This window comes from Ursus maritimus, unplaced genomic scaffold (assembly GCF_017311325.1).
Source record: "Ursus maritimus isolate PB19 unplaced genomic scaffold, ASM1731132v1 scaffold_2, whole genome shotgun sequence".
Classification (NCBI taxonomy): Eukaryota; Metazoa; Chordata; class Mammalia; order Carnivora; family Ursidae; genus Ursus; species Ursus maritimus.
Window position 1 is genome coordinate 71,201,618 of NW_024424452.1, and position 27,012 is coordinate 71,228,629.

At 49.9% G+C, this 27,012-nt stretch overlaps 1 protein-coding gene across 2 annotated transcripts in view; it reads left to right on the top strand.

The window, feature by feature from the left end:
- TP53BP2 (tumor protein p53 binding protein 2) overlaps positions 1-27,012 on the top strand; it is a 54,602-nt gene that overhangs the window by 22,315 nt on the left and 5,275 nt on the right. Inside the window, exons 3-16 of one of the 2 annotated variants that reach the window (XM_040636145.1) lie at positions 5,013-5,126; positions 8,046-8,128; positions 11,080-11,181; positions 13,247-13,421; positions 14,295-14,476; positions 14,792-14,956; positions 15,221-15,449; positions 16,655-16,759; positions 17,259-17,407; positions 18,387-18,846; positions 20,323-21,098; positions 23,394-23,531; positions 24,200-24,333; positions 26,101-26,267. In XM_040636145.1, coding sequence (XP_040492079.1) covers positions 5,013-5,126; positions 8,046-8,128; positions 11,080-11,181; positions 13,247-13,421; positions 14,295-14,476; positions 14,792-14,956; positions 15,221-15,449; positions 16,655-16,759; positions 17,259-17,407; positions 18,387-18,846; positions 20,323-21,098; positions 23,394-23,531; positions 24,200-24,333; positions 26,101-26,267 — 2,979 coding nt within the window. Of the gene's footprint in view, positions 1-5,012; positions 5,127-5,575; positions 5,595-8,045; positions 8,129-11,079; positions 11,182-13,246; positions 13,422-14,294; positions 14,477-14,791; positions 14,957-15,220; positions 15,450-16,654; positions 16,760-17,258; positions 17,408-18,386; positions 18,847-20,322; positions 21,099-23,393; positions 23,532-24,199; positions 24,334-26,100; positions 26,268-27,012 lie in introns of those variants that run through there. The other variant, XM_040636146.1, reaches the window with a different exon arrangement.

Consider the following 27,012-nt stretch of genomic DNA (forward strand, 5'->3'; position numbering starts at 1 on the left):
TCACTCTAGTTCTTTGGAGCCCTAAAATGGGACAGCCTGGTCTTTTTCTGGCCCCTTAGGAGTTTGTAGATGTGCGAGTAATTTTCTGTAATTTCTGCCTTGTTCCTGGACAGCCTCGGTGACCTCCCACTGCTTCTTTTCCTCTGGGGGTGCCAGCGTCCCAGCATGGATTACACACTGGGTTAATTGTGTCCACACCGTTCATAACACCTGCAGCCAAGCTCCCTCCCTACCAGGTCGGGACCTCTTGGTCGTCTTTGGCTGACTTTCTTACAGTTGGGTGTCCTGAAAGGTCTTGTGCTCACTCCCTGAATCGCTTCCTTCTTTTCCCTTCACAAAGGAGCTAGATTAGACCATGCACATAAAGACCCCAAATGGTCCTTTTCAAATGAAAATGTGACGGTCTGACTTTCCACTCCTCCGTGGCTTTCTCATCTCCTGAGAATAAAATCCAGATTTCTGATCTTGGGTTGTGAAGCCTGTGTTGTTGTCAGGCACATTCTCCTTGTCCTGCAGCTTCCCTTCTGTTCCCGAGTAAACTAAGCTCCTTCCCGCCTTGGGGCCGTTGCTGCCAGCTCTTCCCACTGCCTGTGTTGCTCCCCAGGTGTTGCCGCCTGGACTTCAGCCAGAATGTTCAGTCCTCCAAGAGAGACTCTGCTAGAGCGTCCTGCTGCCTTGGCCATGAAGCCACCCTGATTTAATCCTCTGGGTTTTGTGTGTTTGTTGGTTTATTGCTTCTTGAATCCCCGTGGTCCAAACACACGCACTAGAACGTAAACTCGCTGAGAGGAGAGGCGTGCGTACGTCGTGCGTTGGTGTGCCCAGCTTGGGGAGAGAGCCTGGCGTCTCGGGGTGCTCTGTAAGTACTTCCTGAATGATTATGCACTGCTGGCTGCTTCTGGCTGCCTCCTTGCATTCAGCAGATCACCTTGCTTTACGCTTTCCGGAGATGATTGAAAGCACCCTTCGAGAGCCAGGAAGAAGCGTCCTTCTCTCGGCAGGGATCTCTGGATTCCCCCTGCTCCTTTTCCTCTCAGGGTCTTGCTCACTTGAGGCCAGGGACCTTTAGTATGTGGTGATGTTGAGAAGATTTTCTTTCTTCTCACTTTAGTTTAAAAAAAAAAAAAAAAAGGACTACATCTGAATGTGTTCTTTTTTGTAAAAGAGGAAATAGTGTGGACAGACTGGGAACCTCTCCCCATTCCCGTCCCCTGATCGCTCAGTGTAACTGCTCAGCGTCGCAGAGAACTTTTCAGACTCTTCTGTGTTTACAATCGTAGTAACTATAGGAATAATTTTGTGTGTTGTCTTTCTGTTTTTTCTTTTTGTAAATAGTACCACACATATCAACCTCCCTCAGTTTACTGTTTCACCTTACAGTCCAGCTTCGAGGTGTTTTTCAGATTAGTATGTGTAAATCTACATCATTATTTTTAATTTTAATTTTTTTGAGAGAGAGTGTGCGCAGGCAGAGGGAGGGGCAGAGGGAGAGAGAATCTTAAGCGGACTCCATGCTTAGCGCAGAGCCTGACTTGCGGCTCAGTCTCACAATCCTGAGATCATGACCTGAGCCGAAACCAGGAGTCGGACGCTGAACTGACTGCCCCGCTACTCTTGCTTTTATAAATACTGCAGCGAAATTCCTTTTAGGGGCCTCTTGATCTGCACAACTCTTTTTCTGGAGTAGACACCACGAAGTACAATTGCTTACTTAAAGGTTCACACACTTTAACATTTAATGTGTGGTGCCAGATTGCCCTCCACAAAGGCTGTCACACCCCCACCAGTTTTTTTTTTAAGATTTTTTTATTTGACAGAGAGAGAGACAGCCAGCGAGAGAGGGAACACAAGCAGGGGGAGTGGGAGAGGAAGAAGCAGGCTTCCCACGGAGGAGCCTGATGCGGGGCTCAATCCCAGAACTCCAGGGTCACGCCCTGAGCCGAAGGCAGATGCTTGACGACTGAGCCACCCAGGCGCCCCCTTTTTTCTTTTCTTTCTTTTTTTTTTTTTAAAGATTTTATTTATTTATTTGACGGAGAGAGAGACAGCCAGCGAGAGAGGGAACCCAAGTAGGGGGAGTGGGAGAGGAAGATCCCACCAGTTATTTCTGAAAGAATCTTCCATCAACGATAGGATAAAGTCTTAATTTTTGCTAAGCTGATAGCCAATCTTGCCCATTTTTTTCATTTGTTTATTGGCCATTTGGGTTTCCATTTTTATTTAAAGTGGTTTTTGTTTTTGTCTTTTGTTTTTGTTTTTTTACATTTTAAGTAAGCTCCACACCCAAAGTGCGCCTGAAACTCCCGGCCAGGAGCTCACGTCCCACGCTCCTCTGACTGAGCCAGCCAGGCGCCCCTAGGTTTCCATTTTTAAAATATTGTTTCTCCATAGTCTTTGTTCATGTTTCCCTTGGCGTTTGCCTCTTGATTTGTAGGCATTCAGAAACAGAAACTATACTGCATCTCAGGCCTGTCGGTGTGATTTAAAAGGATCCTTTGCTTACTGCAAGGCAGTAAACCTACTCTCCTGTTACGTAATGCTGTAAGCGTGAAAGAATTTTCCTTCCCTCCCCCATTAATTTTTGTGACTTGTGTGAGTTAGGGAGTGAATTACTTGTTTCCCGAATGGGTAGTGGATTGTCTGAAGTGCCTTATTGAACGGTGGTTTCTTCTTTCTGACGAGAATCGTCCCTGCATGCCACGTCAGAGCTCGTACAGAGTTAGGTTTCTGTGAGCTTTAGTCCATTACTTTTGTCTTCTTGTTTATGAGCGAACCAAACGGTTCTGATCGCTGTAGTTTGATGTTAAGCGTCTGTAAGGCAAGTGCTTTTATTCCATTGTTCTGCTTTTTCGAAAAATATGTGAGCTATTCTTCCATTTTTTTCTTTTTCAGATAAATTTTAGAATGATCTTGAAAGGTTCTGTGGAGGGTCCTGTTGGGACTGTGGTTGGTTGTCGTGAATTCATAATTCATTTGAGGGTTGTTTGTATGAAGCTGTGATCAGGAATAAGGTCCTGGGGCTCAGAATCCTGTCTCTGTCTTTTACTAGCTTCATAACCGAAACTCTCCGCAAGCCTTGCACGGAACCCACGGCAGGGATGGCTACAGGCGGGGTTTATAGGGCACGTGCAGGACCTGCGAGGCGCGTGTCTGCGTGGGCAGCCGGAGCCTGGCTCTGCCTCCTCCGCGTTCCCCGAACGTGCGGGTTTCCCTTCAGTGTTTTGAAGGAGCGTGTGTGCGTGTGCACAGGCGTGTGTATGTGTGGTCAGGCGGTGAAAGGTCTACTAAGTTTTGTCGGGGGGTGTCTGCCTGCGAGGAGTGTTTCCTTCTGGGGGGGTCTTAGTCGGAATTTCTCTGCTTTGGGGACGACGAGGGGTCCCTCTGTCACCTCCGGGACTGCAAGCAGAACGGTACTTTGTTGTGGCTGAGTGGACTGAGCGCAAGTCCACAAAGCCGGCTGCTCCCTGCTCTGCCCCGTTGGTGACCTCAGATGCTGGCAGGTGCCCAGCGATTTCTTAGGCTCTTCCAGCGTTCTTCTATTAAAACTTAACACAGACAGCGCTGGAGGATCTCTGTTTTTAAGCAGTTGCATCCTCGAACAGTAGGTTTGGTTTTTATATCCAGATCCTTGAGGTTGGAAGATGTTTTGAGGGGAGCTTAAGATGCATGATTTCTCCTGAAGTTCCTATCTCAGAGTATTCTGTGTCTTCCTTTTTGTCTCTAGAGAAGTTTGACAGCTGGCAATCTCACTGGAAGAGGGGCCGAATAGATACACTGTTGACCCTTGGACAATGTGGGCCTTCAGGGCACCGACCCCCTCGTGCAGTCGAAAATCCACAGGGGACTTTAACTCCCCCCAGACTTCACTCCTTACAGATTAGTGTTGCCTGGAAGCTTTCCTCGCCACGTCAGCAGTCCATGAACACATGTGTTGTGTGTTATTATATGATGCGTTCTTCAGTCGAGTTTGCTAGGGAGAAGAAAGTGTTATGAAGAAAATCGTGGGGCACCTGGGTGGCTCAGTCAGTCAGGCATCGGACTCTTGGTTTTGGCTCAGGTCATGATCTCAGGGTTGTGAGATCGAGCCCCATCTTGGGCTCCATACTCAGCAAGGAGTCTGCTTGAGATTTCTCTCCCCTCTCCCTCTGCTCCCCGCACCCCCCGCCAACATGCACTCTCTAATAAATAAATCTTAAAAAGAAAAGAAAAGAAAATTGTAAGGAACAGAAAATACATTTCAGGACTGGACTATATCAAAAAAAATTCCCATATAGGTGGACCTGGGTGGGTCACATCCATGTTATTTAAGGGCCAACTATATTTTCAGTGCGGTGTAGCCTTTTGTTGGGAAGTGGGTTGTCTCATTTTTTTTTAAACATAGTTTATAGAATTATAGTTTAAAAATAGTCTAATAGGGAGTAGGACTAGCCTTTAAAGATTTTATTTAGAGAGCACACGTGTGTGAGCAGGGGGAGGGGCAAAAGGGAGAGAGAATCCCAAGCCGACTGTGCGCTGAGTGAGCCCCACGTGGGGCTTGAACTCACGACCCTGACCTCATGACCTGAGCCAAAATCAAGAGTCTTGGACGCTCAAACAACTGAGCCACCCAGGCAGCCCTAAGCTACTTATTTAGAAAGTTATTTTTAATTTCTCATTTATATTTAGAGAACCCTAGAACATTCGAGTTAGAAGGGACCTCAGAGGCCAGTAGTTTACAGAGACTTCTGAAGATGCCCCCCAAGTTCAGCGGTGAGCCTGTGGCCCGTCAGGAGCACCGAGTTAGACTCCCATGCCCGTGGCAGCCGGCCCGGATCCATTCCCCTTTCCAGTGCCTACTGGGTCGACGCCGACTGTGTGTGGAAAATCTGCAGTGCTTTATTTCTAAGGGCTCTTTCAATGAGAAGAAAGCATCTGAGGTGCTGTTTCTTACAGGCATAATTTGCATGAAGGATAGATAGTAAGTGCTCTTTCTCATACCTGCAAATCCTGCAATTTCTGTTTGTCTCCTTTAGAACGTCCAGTTGCTGATAACGAGCGGATGTTTGATGTGCTGCAGAGGTTTGGAAGTCAGAGGAATGAAGTTCGTTTCTTCCTTCGTCATGAACGGCCCCCCGGCAGGGACACAGGTGGGTCGCATTACGTGAATCCAGGCAAAGCTGTGGACTTTGACTCCACACACTGGAGGAGCTGGGGGAGAGCAGGAGCCAGGTAACGTGAGGGGTGCGGGACAGGAAGGGGCGCGGAAGCGTGAGGATAGAGCCACATCTGAGACCTGACTGCCGGGGAGAAAAGGGTGCGGTTTCCTTTACTTTGTTTTGTTTGAAGAGGGGAGGAGCAGGCGGAAAGGAGCCCCTAGAGCAGGAGCTGAAATACGGGAGCAGGGATGTGCTCCTGAGAAGGTGCGCCCTCAGCCCGGGAGACATGGTCCTGGGCACAGGAGGGAGCCGTCGTCTGCTATGAGCAGAGGGGGAGAGAGCGACGGGATGGCGGCAGGCACGCTTGCTTTGTGGGATCAGGTGGAGGGGCGTCTCGTCCGGTGGTTTTCTCTGGGGTGGGAAGATATAGAGGCTGGTGTGAGCTGTTGTAGGGAACAGGTGAGCATCTGCCGGGGGGTGGGGGGCAGGCTGCTGGGGGCCGGGTGAGACCACAGACCCCGAGACCAGGGGGCATTCCTTCAGCCGTGCTCTGCAGCCTGGGCGGTTGTAAGAAGATGGTTGGATTGACCCAGGCTTGGCGTTTTGCCAGCCCAATTCAGATCGTGGATGGGGAGAGGAGGCCATGGGCAGGACGGTGTCAGCTGGTGGGAAGGGGTGGAGGAGGGGGCTGCGGGGAGACGGGCAGGGGAAGAGACTGCAGGCTCGGGCTCATGAACAAGGTGTAGTGAGAGGAAGTTAGGGTCAAAAAAGAGAACGTCTGAATTTAAGATTCCAGAGGGAGAGCACTTCGAGGTGATGAGGGCCCCATATGGGCCATGAGATGAGCCAGAATTAAAGGCTGAGAGGCCGGCTTTGGATGGAAGTCACGTGGGACAGAGGACGCAGGAGTCAGGTGCTCACGCCTGTGGGGACTGAGGTTCTCACCCGGGTGTGTAGACGAGGTAAGGAGGGAGAAGGTGATAGGTCCTGTGCCGGTGGAGGAACTTGGACTGAAAACAGCTGGAGCCTGAGGGTACAGCCAAGCCAGGGACGCTGGCGGCCTTGTTTCCAGTCAGATCTTCGGGGAAGCCACTCTTGGAGCAGGATTACTAGGTATTTCTAAAAATGGGAGAACTTTTGAAATGGGAAGTTGAGGATTTGTGACCTCAGCACATTATTCTTGGGGGCAGGAATGTAGGTAACATATTAATTATATATTATAACATCTCAGTTTTACTGCTTTAATACACATGTCCATATGGTGGCCGGCAATTAGAAATGATTAAATGTGGCGTGTGGGGGACTCCTGCACTCTGCAGGTGAGAGGCGCTCGCACTCTGTCCGAGGGCACGTGCTTTTCGGCATCACTGGTGCTGATTTGACTTTACATCAGCACTTACTTTTTCCCTAAGCTGCTGCCCTTGTAGTTTTAAACGGGCATCTACATCAGTTTTATTTTGTCCTTTGTCGACATTACTGCACACATCTTCTTGGAAGAAGCAGACTTGTACCCGTTCACCGAGCAGTTCACGTATCTTCTATATGTAGTGGCTAAATTATTCAAGAGCCTCAGCAGGGCCGTCTCAGTGTGTCTGTAAGGTGAGAAACGCAGTCTGAAGATGCAGCTGTGTTCACAGCGTCCCAAATACCAGCGCCACACAGTGTTTGAATGGGGACACAGCAGCGTCCGCCAGTCCAGCGAGGTGGGACCCTTTCTGCGCAGACGTCTGGACGGTGGGTGAGGGCGGGGCTGCCGCGCGCCGGTTCCAGGTTAACCGGGACCTGCGCTGAGCACAGACGTGAGCTGTTTCTCAAGCTCTGAGGACCCTGATTATGGCCAGCTGCTTGAGTGCTCTCTCTCTGAGGCAGTAAAGAAAGCAGTTATTCTTAAATGGCAGATTTTTTTTCTTGCAGAAATATTGTGACGGATTACCCAAGCTGGGATGTCAGAGAATTGAACAGTATTTTAAAAATAAAGCTAATGCGTTGGAGTTAGGTGTACGTGTCATACCTGGCTCCGAGAGACAGACCTTTATTCATTGGCATGGGAATCTGCTACTTAAGTAGGTATACTAGACATTTAATTCAGAAGAAATTTTAATCTAAAACTTCTTGGGAGATAATGCGTTTCCTAATCTCTGGGAAGTACAGGTGTAAGTTTAATTTCATCTATTTAAAAAATTTTTGATATTGTTAATTTCTAACGTATCAGTTTAAATTAAGACTATTTTCCTTTTATGATGCAGCACATGGTACTGAGAGACCCACATTTTGACTTGAAAAATTCTTTTTAGCCAAAAAAGCAGAATATACAGTGTTTTCTAGTTAGTACCTTCCAGTAGTTAAGAAAAACAGAAAATTTTTACTGACATTAACGGGGACATACTACTTTGTAGTATTCACGGATTACCATCAAATGCCCTCAGTACACCAGATATTCAGAACCCCTCTCATTCTATCTTCTGTTACTTCTTTTCTGTGTAAGTTACAAGCACGGTTAATGAGCTCAAGGATGGACTGATTTAATTTTCACTTGTTTTTCCAGTGGGAGTTCTTGGTTTCACTGCTGAGTAGCTAGAGTCCTAGGAGGAGCGGTTGGGGGCGGAAGGGGCGCATGAGCCAACGTCAGAAGTACGTTTGTATTGTTGGTTTTCCCTCCTCTGCTGTCAGGATCCCGGCTTTCCCGGGAGCAGTCAGCTCGAGATACTATCTGTTGCAGCGAGTAAGGTTTTCCAAAACAGGCAGAACTATGAGACCTTCACTCCGTTGCTCTGAGAAAATATTTTGTTTACCGTCCACTTTCTACTTAAAATACCCAGGAGCAAGACGCACGGAGCTCAGAGATGAGCCAGTACTTACGGCATCTGCCAGCTCTAGTGTTAACGCATCGTGTTTTAATTTTGTGCTTAGTGAGTGGACCACGGTCTCAGGATCCAAGTTTAAAGAGAAATGGTGTGAAAGTCCCTGGTGAGCATCGAAGGAAGGAGAACGGGGTAAGTGATGGTTTTCGTGTCTTCTGAGATTTCCCTCTCGCTCATTGCTACCTCATTGCTACTTTGTTACTGTTTATGAGAAGGATGGCCCTTGCTACTTTGTTGCTTGGTGGGTTATGAAGGAGGGCTGCTTTTTAGTTTTGATTTTTTTTTTTAAGATTTATTTGAGAGAGGTGGGAAGGGGGAAGAGAGAGCACGCACATGAGTGTACGCACAAGCAGGGGAAAGGCAGAGGAAGAGGAGAAGCAGGCTCCCTGCTGAGCAGGGAGCCCGATGCGGGACTCAATCCCAGGACCCTGGGATCGTGACCTGAGCCGAAGGCAGACGCTTAACCGACTGAGCCACCTAGGCGTCCCGGAATGGCCTGCTTTTTAAAAGGTTGTTTTAAATGTATCTCATAGAAAGGATTCATTTTAATGAGCTCTGCATGGCTGACTATTAAGAGCAGTTAGATGCTGGATACACTGCAAATTCAGAACAAAACAAATGGTGAATGAGGTTAAGGGAGGATTGGGGGGGCTGATTTTATTTTTTGCTATAATCGCTTTAGTAAAATGAAAAGTTACATGTTAATGCTCTTGCTGTTACGTATGAATTTTAGCAAGCGTCTTGGGGGGGGGTTACCTTATAGACGTTTTCTTTTCAGAGCTCAGAGTTTTTAATACTGTTAGAGATTAGCTGTGTCCTCTTTCCCCAGTCTAGGGTAAATTTATGGGAGAATCCAGGTCATTTGTTCCTGTCCTGCTTTTCCCCAAAGTCTCCTTATTTCTCTTCGGAGATCTTGCAGTTCTCTCACACAGATGAAAAGCTCATACAAGGATGACCAAGCTGGTCTTAACCATTAACAGGATTTGAGTGCGTCTTGTCACAGTGTATCTTCCCCCCCGCTGGGTGTTATGGAAGTGTAATTGACCTGTCGTAAACTGTACATGGTTTGAGGACACAGTTTGCTAAGTTTTCACGCGCATGTACACCTGTGAAGCTCTCACCGTAATCAGGGTAGTGAGACTATCCATGATCCCCGGAGTTTCCTTGTGTCCTCCTGTGACCGTTCCTTTCTTGCCTCTCTCCCCATCCTCAGGGACCCCCTGGTGGGTCCACTTTCTGTCACTACAAATCAGTTTTATTTTCTGGGATCTCACGTAAGTGGAATTACACAGCATATAGTCTTTTTGTCTGAACTTGCTCGGCCTCGTTATTTTGATCTCTCTCGTGTGTCTCAGTGGTTGGTTCATTTTTATTGCTGAGAGGCCTTGTCCGGGTAGAACTTGTTCGTCCGTTCCTGTCCTGGTGCATATTGGGGTTGTTTCCAGCTTTTGGTCACCCCGTCTCAAGCTGTGACGACTGTTTGGGTGCAAGTCTTCGTATGGGCTTAGTACTTACTTCTCTTGAGGAAGCGCCGGGGCGCGCTGCAGGTGTGTGCTCCCTTCTTAAGAAGCTGCCAAACTGTTTTCCAAAGGGATCGTTTTATTTTACATTCTCAGCAGAGTCCAGTTTTTCCACCTCCTTGCCAACATTTGGAATGGTCAGTGCTTTCAACTTTGGCTACTAGGCCGTATGTGTTTCTCTCATGCCCGATGAGGTCGGTGTCTTTCCATGAGCCTGTTTGCCATCCGTGTATCTTTTTTGGTGAAGTATTTGTTCACATCTTCTGTTCATATTTTTCGTTGTTTGTTTGCCTTCTTAGTGCTGGGTTTGAGAATTCTTCCATATTCTGGACCCAAGTCCTTTATTAGGTGTATGATTTGCAGATATTTTCCCCAGTCTCTGACTTGTTCTTAATTTTGGTAAAGTATGATTGCTCAGTTTAGAAGTTTTTGTACTGTGACTTTACATTGCATTTTATGATCCATTTTGGGGGAACATTTGGATGCAGCGTGAAAATTACGGTTTTGTCCATGGGTAGATGGATATCCAGTTGACTGAGCCGTGTTTGTTCAAAGGACTCTCACTGCCGTGCCTTTTTTCCTCTGTCGGAAGTCGGTTGCCCGGTATGCATGCGGGTCTGTCTTTGTGGTCTCTGCTCTTCTGTCTTGACATCAGCAGTACCTGTGTCGGTCCCTGAGGCGAGCTAAGGCGTGCAGTCCGGCAGCGTGGGGAACATGCTATGAGTGAGCGCCACGGTATACCGCCGTTCATTCAGGCCTTCCTCTCTCACGGGGCTGTGGGTTTCCAGGGGGCGGGTCTTCTGCATTTTCTGTTCAATTGATTCCTCAGTACTTTGTGGTTTTTATGCTACTGTAAATGATACTTAAACATTTTTTAAATTTCTGGTTGTTAGTGTAAGAAATACAGTGGATTTCTGCATATGGATCGTTTATCCTGCAGTCTTGCTAGACAACGTCTTAGTTCTGGGGGCTCCTCTGTGCATTCCACACCACTGTCCTTGTGGCTGGCTGTGTTGCCTGTCCTTTCCAAGCTGGATGCAGCTCCTGTCTTTTTCTTGCTCTGCTGCGCTGGCTTGAACACCTTGGGCCATGTTGAATAGGGTAGACGTCTTGTTCCTGAGAACTCCATAGGTCTTGAATTTTCTGATGCTGGTGTGGTATTTTTAAAGGTCGTTCTGATGCCTATATTTTAGGTTAGCTGCCCCAATACCATGTTTCTTGTGATCCAACAGTATTTTTTAATATAAATTCAGTACAGAATGAGGGAATTCTAAATTGTTCCCTTTCAGTCAGGGACCATTGAGACTGTTTAATTTTACATTTATAACTTCAAAGAGTGCTGGCCTGTATATTCGTATGTCTTCATCTAAACTTAGTAAGTCATTGTGGGGATATTAATGTAAAACTTACTGGTCTCTTTCATGTTATGGAAGAAAAAAGGCTAATTGTGTCCCGAGGGGCGCAGGTGAAGCTCCCACAGGCTCTACTGGGCTCTGCCCTCTGAGGGAGGGGTCTCTGTCTGTGCTCGTCTTGCAGCTGGGTTCTCTGTGTTCTCACGTGTAGGTGAACAGCCCCAGGTTGGATCTGACTCTGGCCGAGCTTCAAGAAATGGCGTCCCGCCAGCAGCAGCAGATCGAGGCCCAGCAGCAAATGCTGGCCACTAAGGTAAGGGCTTGTAGAGGCTGGACGGTCCCCTTCGAGGGTGCGTGTGTAGAGCTGTCTCCATGTGACCCTCGCGGCCAGTGACCATGACACAAGTTGATCTTGGCAACCCACAGGTTACCTGCTTTGTGGCCCTTTCTTCTCTTTACCGCCACATTTTGTAGAAATCCTTAGGTCATCCCAGTTGCTCCAGATCTCCTGACCCCTGGTTCTGATCAAAATTAACCACATAATGTTGTGGATCAGGAAAACAGGAAAGGCATAAAGAGCCCTTCGACTCTGCTGGTAGGTTCTGCTCTGGGCTAGCCTCGTCCTGAATTGTTACTGCAGCAAGAAGGGCTTGTAAAGGCTACCAGTGCCAACACTGTCCCCTTCTGCTGTGTGGCACCAATAACAGGCTGCTTGCCTTTACTGGGGACATCCTGCCCCCACAGACTACTCCTCATCCCGGCCTCAAACAGGTAAAATAGGAGAAGCCTCTCCATTACCGTCCACACCAGTCTCCCTGTTGTTTCTCCTGCCAGCCGTAGGCTCTGGTTTAACCAGGATGTCATCACACTTCCTCCATAAATGCCGGTGGTCAATACTGTGGGCTTTGCAGGCTTCTCAGCATCGCGGTCGTGGCACAAAAGCAGCCACAGTTGTGAATTCGTGGGTGGCTGTGTGACGTACAAACATGGACGGCGGGCTGGCTTTCAGCTGCTGTCCCTGGTCTGAACACTCTGTGTCTGCAGCTGACCACGGCCATGGTGACTGTAAGTTCACCGGAGCCGGGATAGACCTTTGGTGCAGGGTCCCCGGCAGCACACCCTGTGGCCCTCCACGGAACACTCAAGGGGGTTCCCGTGGGTTCCTTTCTGTCTCTGACGCTGGGCGCCAGCGTTTTCAAAATCAGGTGTAGTGTGGCTTCTCAAACTTGAGTGTGCATGTGAATGAACCCCTGGGGGTTGTGTTAAAATGCACATTCTGGTTCAGTAGGTATGGGTTGGAGTCAGAGATTGTGCATTTCTGACTAGCTTCCAAGCGATGCTGATGCATCATTTCTTGAATACCAGGGACATAAATTGAAATAAAAAGGCGGAGTAATAGACTACATCTTTAACTTCAGGGTCTTCTGTTGAAACTATTTTTGTGTTATTTGTTTCAGGCATATTAATCTAAGAAGTTTATTTTTCTTTATATATATAAGAATATTCTTGATTATAAATTGTGTGGCTCTGTTACTTTTGTGTGTGTGTGTGTGTGTGTGTGTGAAGATTTTATTCATTTGAGAGAGAGAGCGCGCATGCATGAGCAGGGGAGCACAAGGGAGAGGGAGAAGCAGGCTCTCCGCTGAGCAAGAATCCCAACACAGGGCTCGATCCCAGGACCCTGGAATCATGACCTGAGCAGAGGACAGATGCTTAACTGACTGAGCCACCCAGGCGCTCCTCTGTTACTCACTTTTAGTTAAAAACTTCAGTATACTAGAAACAAAGTGTTACATTGTAGGTTCCTGAAGCCCGAGTGCCTTATCCGCCCTTCATTAAGTGTGTGTGCCGAGTGTGCACTAGCTGTGTAAGGTTCTGTGCAAGGAGGTGCACACTCCACATTTCGTTTACTCCTCACCGTGGCCCCACGAGGCTCTCAATCACCCTGGTTTTAGCCAAAGAAGGCGACCCGTGTCCTTGGTGAGGGTGTGCATGCAGTTTGCCGTCTCAGAGCCAGTAAGCGGCAGAGCTCAGTGTGAGTCCACATCGGACTCCCAAGCTGCCTTTATAGTGAGCGCCTCGCGTTTCTGCGTGAGCTCGTCCTAAATTCATAGCTGCAGTTCATGGGAACTAGCTGTGGGATCACTGTTGGCCTCTGGGTAAGAACCACTGGGAACAAAAGTGCTCGTTCCTGGGTCTTACCCCCAAGAGAACGTGGGGTTGGGGCCAGGAGGCTGTGTCTTTCACTCCTGCACGGGGTGGTTGGGGCGCGTGCAGGATGGCTGGTCGCCGCGGCCTCTCGGGCTGTGCTCGGCTCCGTCTGGGGCCGTGATGCACTCGGTGAAAAGGCTATGCCTGACGATGGCTTCCATCTTTAGGAACAGCGCTTAAAGTTTCTGAAACAGCAAGATCAGCGTCAGCAGCAACAAGCTGCTGAGCAGGAGAAGCTCAGGAGGCTGAAGGAGATGGCTGAGAGCCAGGAGGCTAAGCTGAAGAAGGTGCGCGCCCTGAAGGGCCACGTGGAGCAGAAGAGGCTCAGCAATGGCCGACTGGGTGAGTCGGGTGCGGGGTGGGGGGATGTTTGGGGGAGGGACGGGGCTGCAGGGAGATGGGCGTGCGGGTGCAGGGTGGGGGCAGGTGCCAGGGGGTGCGAGGGGGGGACACAGGTGCAGTTGGGGGGTGGGGGGGGCACGGGTAAGCAGGGTGCTTACAGTCCTGCGTGCTGACAGCTGAGGCTGTGTGTGTAGGCAACTTTAAAAGCAAGCTTTTTCAAAGCGTAATTCCCTACAGTTTTGACGCTGTTGGTTCTTGTGAATTGAATTTAGCTGCTGGCTGTTTCATTATTATTTATTTATTTATTTATTTTGGTGGGCAGCAAAGTTTATTGAGCGATAGTACAAACCTCCTAAACAGGGAGGGGACCCGAAAGGGTTGCCCTTAGCTGCTGGGTGTTTCACACAAGCTTTTTAAGTTACTTTTGGAAAAATGTACTAGTAGGGTTTTTTTTTTTTTTCTCTAAGTACTTTCTGACTGAAAATTTGATGAAGGCAAGGATTTTTTATTCCTATAATAGGCCCCTTAGTTACAATGCCATTTTAATTAAAATTTTTGTGATTTAACAGCTCCCTCTACCATTATAAAACTGAGATTAAAAGTTCTAAATAAATTTCATTGTTTCCAAAATTCGGAGCTTAATGATACTCATAACACAAATTCTGCTAGAGATATATTCAGAGGGAGGCACAGACATTTAGAAATGTCTCTGTTGATTTCAGTTGCTCGTAAAAGAAATAGGTTGGTTCTAGAACATTTCTGAAAAACGTCTGTACTTTTTGTTAGGAAGTTTGTTGTAAAGCCCGGTTGCCTGGGATGCTCCATTCTTGTTTTTCTTTTCAACTGTTGTTGCTTTTCTCGTTCTCATTCTAGTGGAGGAGATTGAGCAAATGAATAGTTTGTTCCAGCAAAAGCAGAGGGAGCTCGTTCTGGCCGTGTCCAAAGTGGAGGAGCTGAGCAGACAGCTGGAGATGCTCAAGAACGGCAGGATGGATGGCCGTCACGACAGCCGGTCCGCCGCGGCCGAGCTCGACCGGCTCTACAAGGAGCTGCAGGTGCGGCCCGCTCGAGGGGCACAGTCGCCCCGGAAGCGGCTGCAAGTGCAGGATTTCAGTTTCTTTTCCTTAAAGCGGGGCGGTGGGGTCGGGGTGGGGAGGGGATCCCAAACCCCAGAGAGCCCAGAATAAACTTCAGAGCACCTGACACAGGAAATTGGAGGCATTCCTTACGACCACAGCCGGTGGGCTGACAGCTTTAAACCATAAGGTGGAGGGACCTTACGTTGTTAGAAATTATGTAATAGTCAAGCATGTGATTATCTGAGAAATTTTTCTTCCTGCTCCTTGGCTACCCCCCCCCATTTTATTCAGTTACGAAACAAACTGAATCAGGAGCAGAATGCCAAGCTGCAGCAGCAGCGGGAGTGTCTGAATCAGCGCAATTCAGAGGTGGCGGTCATGGACAAGCGTGTTAATGAGCTGCGCGACCGGCTGTGGAAGAAGAAGGCGGCGCTGCAGCAGAAGGAGAGCCTCCCGGTGAGTGGCCGCCGGCGGCCCCCTGGGTCACGTGGGCCACCGCCTCTGGAGCCGCGCCCGGGTGCCCTCCGGGCAGAGGGCCTCCTGCCCCGGACAGAGCGAGGGCCACCGCTGCTGCCGGGGGGCTGGTCTGGGGCGTCTCTAGGACGCTGCAGGGCGAGACCCTGAAAGTGCTGATTTTTACAAATTAGCAAGTGTCACGGCCTTTTCTGAGTTGGATGCAGTCGGACTCGTCATGCTGAAGGACCTGTGCCTCTCCCTCAGGTCTCATCGGATGGAAACCTGCCCCCGCAAGGGCTGCCGGCGCCCAGTCGCGTGGCTGCGGTGGGCCCCTACATCCAGTCGTCCACGATGCCCCGCGTCCCCTCGAGGCCCGAACTTCTGGTGAAGCCAGCTCTGCCGGACGGCTCCTTGGCCATGCAGGCTCCGGAAGGGCCGCTCAAAGTACACACGCTGCCCAACATGCGATCTGGGGCCGCCTCCCAGACTAAAGGTAAAACGGGTCGCTTCCAGCCCCTCCCACAGCGTATTCTCCCCGTCGTCACCGTCATTTACCCCAGGTTCGGGTTTTTAAAAAATGTGTTCCTATCTCTCGTTCATGCGTAAATCCTGAGAATCTCCTTGTGGTTTTTGCTAGCGCGGTGATATGTTTCTTAACCCTAAATAATGCAATTCTGCTTGGGAAAGGAGATGAAATATAGTATTTCTGCAATGAAGATTGTTTTGAATTCCTTCTTGTTAATGAGGACATCTTGATCTGCTGTTAATAACTCGGCCCCTTTTCCTTTTGGGTAAAAATACTGCAGACGTGGTAGTGGCGCCATCTTTACGGAGGGCGACGTGGCGAGTGCGTTCTGCTGATCGGTGGTGCTCGCTGTGTGTACGTGCTTATGCGTGAGGCTTTGCTTGCTAGCACTTTGTCGAATAAAGGTAAAGCTTCTGGAAGGTCACAGTGACAATAACAGAGGCGCCTGGTGTTTATGGTCTTTGTGTCTGTGTGGTCTTCAGTGCGCAGGGAGGTGCGAGCCAGGGTTTCGTGACGGGACTTGTAGGAAAAGCGGGATGAAGACGTCCTCATTCAGACCCCTGCAAGAAGAAATAGCTGCCGGTATTGTCTCTTTTCCCTAGCCACTGTCACGTGCAAAAGATGGCTAACTTTACAGTTGCGGGTATTTAATTAGCAGTGTGAGGCGGCGGAGCCCCACCCGGTCTGGGTTTCCCTGGAGAAAGAACTGCTTCTGTTCTGCTCGTATTAGGACAGAGCTGTGCCTTTGGCGCTTCCATATCTGTGTAGAGAAAACCCACGCAGAGCGCGCTGGTCTGTGGAAGACTCGTCAGTGTCCACATTCTGCTTCTTTGCCGTGTGTGCGTCACTGGTGTGGAAGATCCGCCTTGGAGCCCTCGGTCTGCGAAGTTGGGAGTTGTTTTCTGGCTGTGACGGTGATAGTTTCGTACCAGTGAGAAGCAGGGTGTCCTCGCTGGTTCTAGCAGATTTTCTGTTTACTACAATTAATCTTAAATGTGTTTCAGTAAGTTTAAATTAGAAATCTAAAATCTGGCATTTTCTACATAAGTTTAATGGGATGGTTACGAGTCTGAAATTTCAAGCTGTTTTCAGAGATTAAACTTTGCAGCAAAAGGAACCATTAGAAATCTCTTTAGAATGCCGGGTTACTTGGTTGCTTTTCTGCGTTCTAGGCTCTAAAATCCATCCGCTCGGCCCTGACTGGAGCCCCCCAAGTGCAGATATTTCCACGAGCCAAGCCTCGGCGCCTGCGAGCTCAGGAGGTGCCCCGGACCAAGGTGGGGTTCTGTTCTGGCATCTGAGAGACGCTCTGCACTCTTTTTCTTTTCTTTCTTTCTTTCTTTCTTTCTTTCTTTTTTTTTTTTTTTAAGATTTATTTGAGTGGGAGGGGCAGAGGGAGAGAGAGAATCTCAAGCAGGCTCCATGCTGAGCCCGATGTAGGGATCGATCTCACGACCTTGAGATCATGACCTGAGCCAAAAGCAAGGGTCGGACCGGACGCTCAACACTCTGTGCCACCCAGGCGTCCCCGCAGTCTTCTTCAGTTTGTTTTCTAGTGCGCTAAAACTGGGGCCAGTGTTCATTTCCAGAACACCTTCCTTTAGCTGTGGGGTTAAAGTACTAGCATTGTAGCACCCGGGCTGTTCTCCAGTCAGCTTCATCAAAAATAGGGAAGCATGTCACAGGTGCGGGGTTTCAAAGGGATTGAGGAGAGTGTGAAAAAGAAGTCTTACTGCAAACGGCTTGAATATCCATGTGCTTTTTTTCTGTCTTCAGCTGATGATGGAGAGGTTCCTCTGAGGGAGAAGGAGAAGAAAGTGCGCCCCTTTTCGATGTTTGACACGGTGGACCAGTCTGCCGCCCCATCCCCCTTTGGGGCTCTGAGGAAAAACCAGAGCAGTGAGGACATCTTGCGGGACGCTCAGGTGCTAAGAGTGGCTCAGTTTAACCTGCTGTGGTCATTCTGTGCGTGCTCTTTAGAAGAGAGAGACAGTAGCGTGCTGAGGGAGAGCAGGAAAAACTACAGTATTTCTGAAAGATTCGAAAACAGAATTCTGTCATTCTGAATTCTGCAGCTCGAGCGTGTTTGTGGTCTCACACCGTACTGGGGAAGGGCTGCCATACTCGCTGCTGGCTCCCATTTCGTGTGGTTCTCTGAAAACTAGGAGTGCACCGAAGCACGTCGTGTTCGTGCCACTCGGCAACCTTGTGTCTTCAGAGTCTGGAGCCAAGGTTGTGTCGTAGCGATATGATGGTGAATCTTCTGTGACCGTTAGGATCCCAGCCTTTGACCAGAGGGGCGTGGTGGCGTGCTCCCAGTTAGGTTTTGTCTTTTTGGTTTTTTTTTTTTAAGATTTTATTTATTTATTTGACAGAGAGAGAGGCAGCAAGAGAGGGAACACAAGTGGGGGGAGTGGAGAGGAAGAAGCAGGTTTCCTGCTGAGCAGGGAGCCCAATGCGGGGCTCGATCCCAGGACCCTGGGATCATGACCTGAGCCAAAGGCAGACGCTTAACGACTGAGCCACCCAGGGGCCCACCCCCCGCCCCCCAGTTAGGTGTTTTGACCACAGTGGTGTGATGTTCTCGTGAGCAAGGATGATTTTGGGTTATTGGGGCCTGTGAATATGTGAAACGGCAGTGAAGTGTCCGAGCGGGCGCTCCAGGCTGCCGCATGGGCAGTGGCGAGGAGGAAGAGGCCTGCGGGGGCGGGAATCATAGCGCCTTCCTCGGGTTCCTTATTAAATGTAGTTTAGTGCAGAGATCTGCACAAGTTTTTAATGACTTGAGAATGTAGAGCTGATGTTCTCAGCATACACTTATATTTGCGAAATTCGGTTATCTAGCACGTGCCGTGTACCCATTTGGACGGTGTTTTAACTGCTTTGTGTGTGTGTGTGTTTCAGGCTGCAAATAAAAATGTGGCTAAAGTCCCACCTCCTGTTCCGTCAAAACCAAAACAGATTAATTTGCCTTATTTCGGGCCAACTAATCAGCCAGCATCCGACGGGAAGCCGGATGGGAGCCCTCAGCAGTCGTCGGCAGCTGTCGCATCCGTGGGAAACAAAGTGAAAACGGGGCAGCAGCAGAGGGTCGTGGTGTCCCCCGGTGCACCCTCAGCTGGCCAGGGCCAGGCCCTGTCTCTGGCTGGGAAGCAAGAGAGCCCCCCCGCCGCTGCCGTCCGGCCCTTCACTCCTCAGCCTTCCAAAGACACCCCTCTACCGCCCTTCCGAAAACCCCAGACCGTGGCGGCAAGCTCCATATACTCCATGTACACGCAGCATCAGGCTCCCGGGAAGAACTTCCAGCAGGCGGTACAGAGCGCGCTGACCAAGACACACTCCCGAGGGCCGCACTTCTCGACCGGTAAGCTTCTGGGTCCCTGTTCCACTGGCGCACGATGTGGCCAGGTCCTGCGCCAGAGCCGTCGTCTGTCTGCCGACAGCAACGTGATGTGTGTTGGCGGATGCTCTTGTTCTAAGGGTTCTGTTGAATTGCGGCTTCTCCTCTTACCTGGGAGTTAAAACAGGTTTCTGCTCGATGTCAAGTAGTAATAAGTGACCACCATGGGTGGAGAAGACCCGCAGCGCAGACGCAGCCTTCTGTGCTGTGGCCGCTGCATGCCTTGGTTCCCTGCTCCCTGGGAGCTCCTCGTGAGAGGGGCACGCGGGTCCCCATGGCGCGCCGCGCTCTGTCCTCCCCGCGGGTTTCACCAGGTGTTCCTGGTGGCAGACGACGGGTCAACTGCCCCGTGTGTTTGTAAAGATCACGATCTCTGCTGTATTTTAAGTTGTTCTCATGAGAACACAGCTGCTAGTTAGATATAAAAACTTAGAAAGACTTACCATCTGGTCATTTGTTGGGTTCTTTCTAAGAGTCATTCGTTTTATAAAACTAGAATCAAGTTCACCTTGTTTTAGTTGAATAAAATTGACTTTCTTTCTTTCTTTCTTTCTTTCTTTCTTTCTTTCTTTCTTTCTTTCTTTCTTTCTTTCTTTCTTTCTTTCTTTCAAGATTTTATTTATTTGGCAGAGAGAGAGAGACAGCCAGCGAGAGAGGGAACACAGCAGGGGGAGTGGGAGAGGAAGAAGCAGGCTCCCAGCGGAGGAGCCTGATGCGGGGCTCGATCCCAGAACGCCGGGATCACGCCCTGAGCCAGAGGCAGACGCTTAACAACTGCGCCACCCAGGCGCCCCTAAAATTGGCTTTCTAGTCATGAAATCCGCACGTAATCGTGCCCTGAAATGTCCCCAAAAAAGAATTTGTACACTTGGCCATGGCCGACTCTTGGCTTCATTGAGAACTGCTGACACAGGGAATTGGATAGTTTTGATAGAATCAGAATGATAAGGGGAATAGTTTTGGTAAATACTGGTAAATACCAAACCAATAGTTTGGTTCTTAATGTTATAAACTAAATACGATTTCCCCCATTGATTTAATTTTGGAGACATACGAAAGAGAGGGTGGTGCATGTTTAGTTTTAACCTGGAAGCAGGAAAGGACTGCCTGTTTCCATTGGTTTTTTACGTTGTTCTCGTATTTTGACACGTTTATATGCCACAGCCGGTGATTCTTTACGGTTAAAATTGCGGCATTTTCTTAACAGTACATGAAATAACGGCGTGTGTTCCCATCAGTGAGGGTTTTCCTTCTCCGATAAGTTTACTGTGCAGAGACGGAAGCCTTGCTTTGTCCTTTGTTGTTTTTTTAAAAGTTAGGCGTGTTGGGGGCTCTGTAGTAACTGTGACATGAAAGGCAGCTTTAATCATTGCGCCCTATGTCTGTTACTTGCCGGTGTGATTTAACCCTAATCAGGGCTTTGATTCTGTTTCCAATTAGTCTATGGCAAGCCGGTGATTGCCGCGGCCCAGAACCAGCAGCAGCCCCCGGAGAACGTGTACTCCAGTGGCCAGGGCAAGCCCGGCAGTCCTGAGCCCGACACGGAGCCCGTGTCTTCAGGGCAGGAGAGCCACGAGAACGAAAGAATCCCTCGGCCACTGAGCCCGACCAAACTGCTGCCCTTCTTGTCCAACCCCTACCGAAACCAGAGCGACGCTGACCTAGAAGCCCTACGGAAGAAACTGTCCAACGCGCCACGGCCGCTCAAGAAACGGAGCTCGATCACAGAGCCAGAGGGTCCAACCGGGCCAAACATCCAGAAACTTTTGTACCAGAGGACCACCATCGCTGCCATGGAGACCATCTCCGTCCCTTCATATCCGTCCAAGCCGACTCCAGTGGCGGCCGACTCCGAAAGCCCAGTAGAAATCCAGAATCCGTATCTACACGTGGAGCCAGAGAAGGAGGTGGTGTGTCTGGTTCCTGAGCCAGTGTCCCCAGAGGAAGTGGGGAGCGCCAGCTCCGAGAACAGTGACATGCCAGCCCTTTCCCCGGGCCTTGATTATGTGCCTGAAGGAGTCCCGGACAGCAGCCCGGATTTCCCGAACAGTGTGGAAGAACCAAATGCGCAGGCACCCCATTTGCTGGAAGTGTACCTGGAGGAGTATCCCCCGTACCCGCCCCCGCCGTACCCGTCTGGGGAGCCAGAAGGGCCGGGAGAAGACTCGGGGAGCATGCGTCCACCCGAAATCACAGGGCAGGTGTCTCTGCCTCCTGTAAGTAACGTGGTGTCTCATGGGCCTTTCAGGAGTCCCCCCCCCGCCCCGTCACAGACTTCCAGGTGGTTGACTCTCAAGACATGGGGAAACACACAAGTGCTCAGGGCCATTTGCAAAGACGGTTTGTGTGTGAGTTGCCCGTGGTTGCCAACATGTCTACAGTTTGCCCTTTATCTTACAGCCCCCTTAGTGCTCAGTAGATCTCAGAAATATTATAAAAATTTGGTATATTCACGATAAAGAACATCTTTATTTTTTAGGAAGAACCTTTCTCTTATGAAGAAGCAGAGTTGGGTTCTTTATGATACAAACCACACACGCTGTTGCTTCTCTGGATGTAGGTGGTCCCTGTTGGGGAGGCCGGCGAGGCTAGGAAGGGGGGACCTGGCTCAGAAACTCCCTCACTCGACCAGCTGTGTGAAATCAGGCAGACGGTTCCCCTTCCCTCTTTCACACTCTTCTTCCCCCCGCAGTGACGTGGGATCCTCACACTTCCAACGTTGATAAACTTGGGGGGTTCGGGACAGAGAGGGGCAGGACAAGCCTGTTCCTCCCCTCCCGTGTAGAGGACCCCTGAGGTGCCCTCCAGCACGGCTTCCCTTCCTCCCAGGCTGCGTGTGTGTGGACCTGGGCACATCGCACGTAACGCCCTTACGCCTTTGTTTGCAAGCTGTTGTGTCCCTTTGATGTTGGTAAGAGAGGATTGAAATCCCGGGGTGTCCTTAAGTAAAGTTGACCTTTTCAGGTGTAATTGGCTTCACGCTGTTTCCATAGGATGCCAAACCAGGAATTTTAAAGACCAAAGCAAAACTGCCTATTGTAGGGATATTTTTAAAGTGCTCTGTATGTTTGATCGCTTATTGCATCTCTGAGATGTGACGGTATTCAGAGATAACGATCATCCTGATTTGCTGTAATTACTGGTTACTGTAGACATTTGCTTACAGGTTTCATACAGCACACATTGGATTCTAGGGGACGTTGAAATGGAGGTTAGCCCTTGAACCGGCGCTGGGCCCTGTCCGTCCTGGCGCGGGGCTCTCTGCAGCCCCATGCTAAGCTCGAGGGAAGGAAAGACAACTTCACACCTTTCTTTGCTGTGTCCCCCCGTTTGGTCATCAAGTCAAAATGATTCACGCTCTCAGGGACAGAGGAAACCGGAGGGTCACAGTGTCAGTCTGTAACTGCCGTCCCAGGGAGCTATTTTCTTCTCGTCTGGCTTCGAGGGAGACCGAAGCCTGCGTGTTGGGCTGTTGGCGAGTGTGCGCGGGGCCCTGCCCGTCCTGCTCGCGGTTGCACCCACGGCCGCAGCCACGGGCACGCAGCATTTACACTTCTTGTTTCCAAGAAACAACAGCAGTTAAGTCATCGCATGTTTGTGAAATGGAGTGATGGCCGCTTGACATTTTCTAAACTCGGTAGTTTCCCGCATCTGAAATAAAATAAGGACCATGCCGCATAGCCCAGCGCACGCCTCAGGAGGCGTTTCCACTTTGTTGGGCGTGGTAGGAAACGTATTTGATGGCTTGTTAAATCAGTCTTAACAATTTTGCCATATTTTTTCAAGCCTGGCTTATTAACAGTCAAAGGGCTTGACTAATTTGCTCGTGTATCTTGGAGTATAGTCAAATTCTGAATATAAAATAGGGATAGCATTTTAAGACTGGAAGGATTTCTTGTTAGTATACCTAAGACAGGCTGATAATACTTATTATTCTCTTAATGATACGCTTTCCCCCGAGGAAGCATCGTGTTGTAAAATGCTTACAAGAAAGGGATTCAAAGAAGCCAGATGACGTGGATTGAAATCCCAGCTCTGGTGTTCCTGGCTGTGTGCCTTAACTTCCTTATCTGTAAAATGGGGTCATGGGGTTTTTGTGAGGAGTCTGCGAATAGCCATTCATTAAACCTTAGCCATGATAATTCTGATAATTCTCTTGCCTGGTTTAATTGTGTGGCGTTTGCCAACCTCAGTCAGATAGGGAACTTGAAGACCAGTCTTGGCTGATTTTACGCCCCACAGAAAGCCAGCCTGCTCGCATCGCCCTGTCACACCCGTAGCTCGGCTCCTGTGGGGTCACCGCCACATGACCTCACCAGCTTTGTTACACATGTGTATTCAGTAAGCTGTGTATTGTGATTTCTCTACACTTCCAGATAATGTTACACGTCAATAAGATGTGGTATAGATTTTTAAATGTCCTTTTACTTCCGCAGCTGAGATGGTCCTCCTCCTGTTCCTGGGTCTGCTCACTGAGACCAGGGTCCTTACTTGGAACCTCTCTTCCGCAGGGCAAAAGGACAAACTTGCGTAAAACTGGTTCAGAAAGGATCGCCCATGGAATGAGGGTGAAGTTCAACCCCCTCGCTTTACTTCTAGATTCGTCTTTGGAGGGAGAATTTGACCTTGTACAGAGAATTATTTATGAGGTATGATTGGAGTAGTAGATTTCTTAAATACAACATTATATTTTGTTTCCGACCTCTACTTAGAAAGCTCTGGAGGGGGTGGGGGCGAGGTGGGGAGGGACGCGGAGGATGCTCAGGCCAGGCTGCACTGAGGTGTGACTGTGGGGTTTAGGGTGATGCGGAAGTGCGGTTTCCCCAGGGATCCTCCAGAGCACTTTTCTTTCCAGGGAGATGGCTCCCCTCTGTTTATAGTTGCTCCTGGGCAGACGTGGACTTGCGGTGTCAGGTTGCACATGGGGACCCTATTTTCAGAAGCCTGCTATTTAAAATATTCTTAGTTGACCTTCTTTCCATGGCAAATGCACCTTCTCCTGAGACGCTAATTTGTGGTGGGAGCAGGAGGGGCAATAAGCAGAAATGACTCGAGGATACAGTTCCCGGCCCCTCTTCATTTTCAAGACCTTTTTACAGTGAGCGCCTGCTTAATGCGGCTGTTCCGGCGCTCATAGTTCGAGACTTGAGGTTGGTTGTAGTCGTCTTGGCTCCTGGAGGGTTTAATTATGACTAAAAAACAAAATACCACAGGAGCCTATTTCTGTTCACTTGATCCTGAAGAGCCGGGTGCTAGTGACCTGAACAGCGACAGGAAGTCTGGGTGACAGTCCTCACCCTTCGTCTCGATGTTACAGGTTGACGACCCGAGCCTGCCCAACGACGAGGGCATCACGGCTCTGCACAACGCTGTGTGTGCGGGCCACACGGGAATCGTTACGTTCCTCGTGCAGTTTGGTGTGAACGTCAATGCCGCAGACAGTGACGGATGGTAAGGCCCCCGGTGACCACCGCCCCAGCCGCGGGGTGTCCCCAGCGCTGGTGGGCGGTGAGAGCGTCCGTGTGTGTCCTTATGCCGCTTGTGGCCACACGTCCTTGTGTGACACTCCTCTCGCTCCCATTCTGGAAGCACGTGGAGTTTTTATAAAGTATCATAGTTGAGTGAGAAGAAGAAGAAATGTCACCGAGTGGCACAGACGTAGCTGACTTGTGTGCGTTTGAGAGATGCTATTTAAGCCTGGTCCCCCGAGCCCGGCAACACCCGTCTTTAGTAAACTGATGTCCACTGTGCATCTGCAAGAGGGAAGCAGAGTTCGCAGTCTTTCCCAAGTCTGTTTGACCATGGAATCCATTTGTCATGGAGCGGTTGTGTGCATAAACACAGGAGACATTGTTATAAATGAGGTGTCCTTCATAGGATAATGGATGGTTACATAGTGAAATAAGAGGTCCTGATGAGGTACTGTCACTGCCAATAACTGTAATAGAACAGAGAGTAAATTTTGTAATTTTTTTCTTTTTAAAGGAAGTATGAATTATATTCTTTTTTTGGAAGAATACAAAAAACTTTTCTGTATACAATTCCTTAAAGGTAAACACCAGCAGTTTTTAATCTATTCCCTTCAAGTTTACATATACATATATTTTGTAACCTAATTTTTTGTTTTAACTTTATAACTTCAGCAAAACAAAAAAAAATTTTTTTAAAGCAAGCTCTATACCCAGTGTGGGGCTCGAACTCATGACCCCAAGAACAAGAGTTGGATGCTCCCCTGACTGAGCCAGTTGGGTGCCCCCAAAACAGATTCTTAAGGTGTCATATAATGTCTTTGTTTCCATATCATTAGCAGTTTAGGTTATATATGATTTTTCACTATTAAAAAAGCCACGCAGTTAAAAAAATCTGCAATACTCTTCACCAGACTTTGACCGGCAGTGCTCTGGGATGCAGGACAGGGATACGTGTGTTCGGAGACAGTACACCTGAGAGGAATGGGATGAAGAGGGGAGGGACGAGAAGGATGAATCCGTGCGATCTGGGTGATTGGGCCTGGCTAGCGCTCTGCAGTCCATGTGTGAGCTGGGCGGCGGTGCTGGCCCCTTTCTCCTCCTTTAGTCTGGGGCCGTTTGGAGCACGCGGTAAACGTGGGAGAGGCTGGAGGGATTCTCCGTAAGGGCAGTAAGTTCCTGCCCGCCAAAACCTAACAGACTGAAGTGTGTGTATTTTACAGTCGCTTTTCTGGTCTGCATTGAATTGGCAAAGCTTTTTCTCAATTAAAATTCAGTTTGGACTTAACCAGTTGTTAGGTAAAGGCAGTTTTCCATGTGCAACCCAATTCCTTCGTTAGCGGGGCCGGAAAGGGAGTATGGACAGGCAGCTGTTGGGCTGAAAGCCTCTAACATCAAGACTGCTGTGCCCTCCGCGCTGCCCGGTCCACGGGGCAGGTGCTCCAGAACGTCTCACCCTGTTTTAGACCATGACACGCATCTCATGTCCTTACACTCACTTCTGTGATCCTTCTCGCCCGCCGCGCTGCCCTGCGTCACGCCCGGTGTGGCCCGTCCTCAACTGTTCCTCCCTGTCCTTCTCTCACGGGCTCAAGTATCCTTTTAACTGAGTTTTACAAAACCAACCATGTGAGAGGTTTTCAGAAGAAGGGCCCAGACGGTAGACTTCAGAACATTCTCCTCGGACACCTGGGCTGCAGGTGTCGCGTGCGTGGCCAGAGCCAGTAGCCTGCTGTGTGTCGCTCCACAGGACCCCGCTGCACTGCGCGGCCTCCTGCAACAACGTGCAGATGTGCAAGTTCTTGGTGGAGTCCGGAGCCGCCGTGTTCGCCACGACCTACAGCGACCTGCAGACCGCCGCGGACAAGTGCGAGGAGATGGAGGAAGGCTACAGCCAGTGCTCACAGTTCCTTTACGGTGTGTGACCGGCGCGTTGATGACCGCGCTAATCCGTCCTCTGTTTCTGGGGTACTGTTAGCTTGGTATTTTTGTCGGGAGGAACGTTTTCGTGTTGTGCACAGTCCTGGGCGCTGAAAACAGGGAAAACCGGGCAGCCTTGACGCCGGAGATGAAGCCGCTTTCGTGCGTGTGCCTGTGAGCAGGCCTGGTGGCGCCGGCCTGAGCTGCCCACGCGCCGTGCGGCCCCTGGCCCCCCGCGAGCGGAACCCCCTTTTGCGGCGCTCCCGAGGGGCGGCAGGGGCCGTGTGCGAGCCCGCGGACCCGGGATTTCCCACTAGGGCAGACCGGTCATAAAGTAAAGGAAGGGCAGCACCAGTCTCAGAGCCGATTTCTGGCTCTCTCGTGGATTTCGGTTTGCGATTATGGTTCTGAGGGAGAGCATCGGCTCCGATCCTAGAGAACAAGGGACTTGCGGTGTCAGATGGGCGTCTGTCAGGTGGCGTTTCTGTTCACGACTCTTACGAGCTGAGGTGAACTCGTAGCTGGGATGGAGCGGAATTGCAAAGGAGCGGGGTGAGCAGGGGCCAGGCCTCCGCGCCGCTCACGCTCTGGGAAGCTGCTCCGCCCGTCGGGGGACGGGCCGCGAGGCTGGTGAGCCATGTCCGTGTGGCCGTGTCCCTGGCTCACGGGCTGCTCTCAGGCTCGGGCAGGGCCAGCGTGGTGGCCGCAGCTCTTACTGTCTACCGTGGGCGCTGAGGGCGAC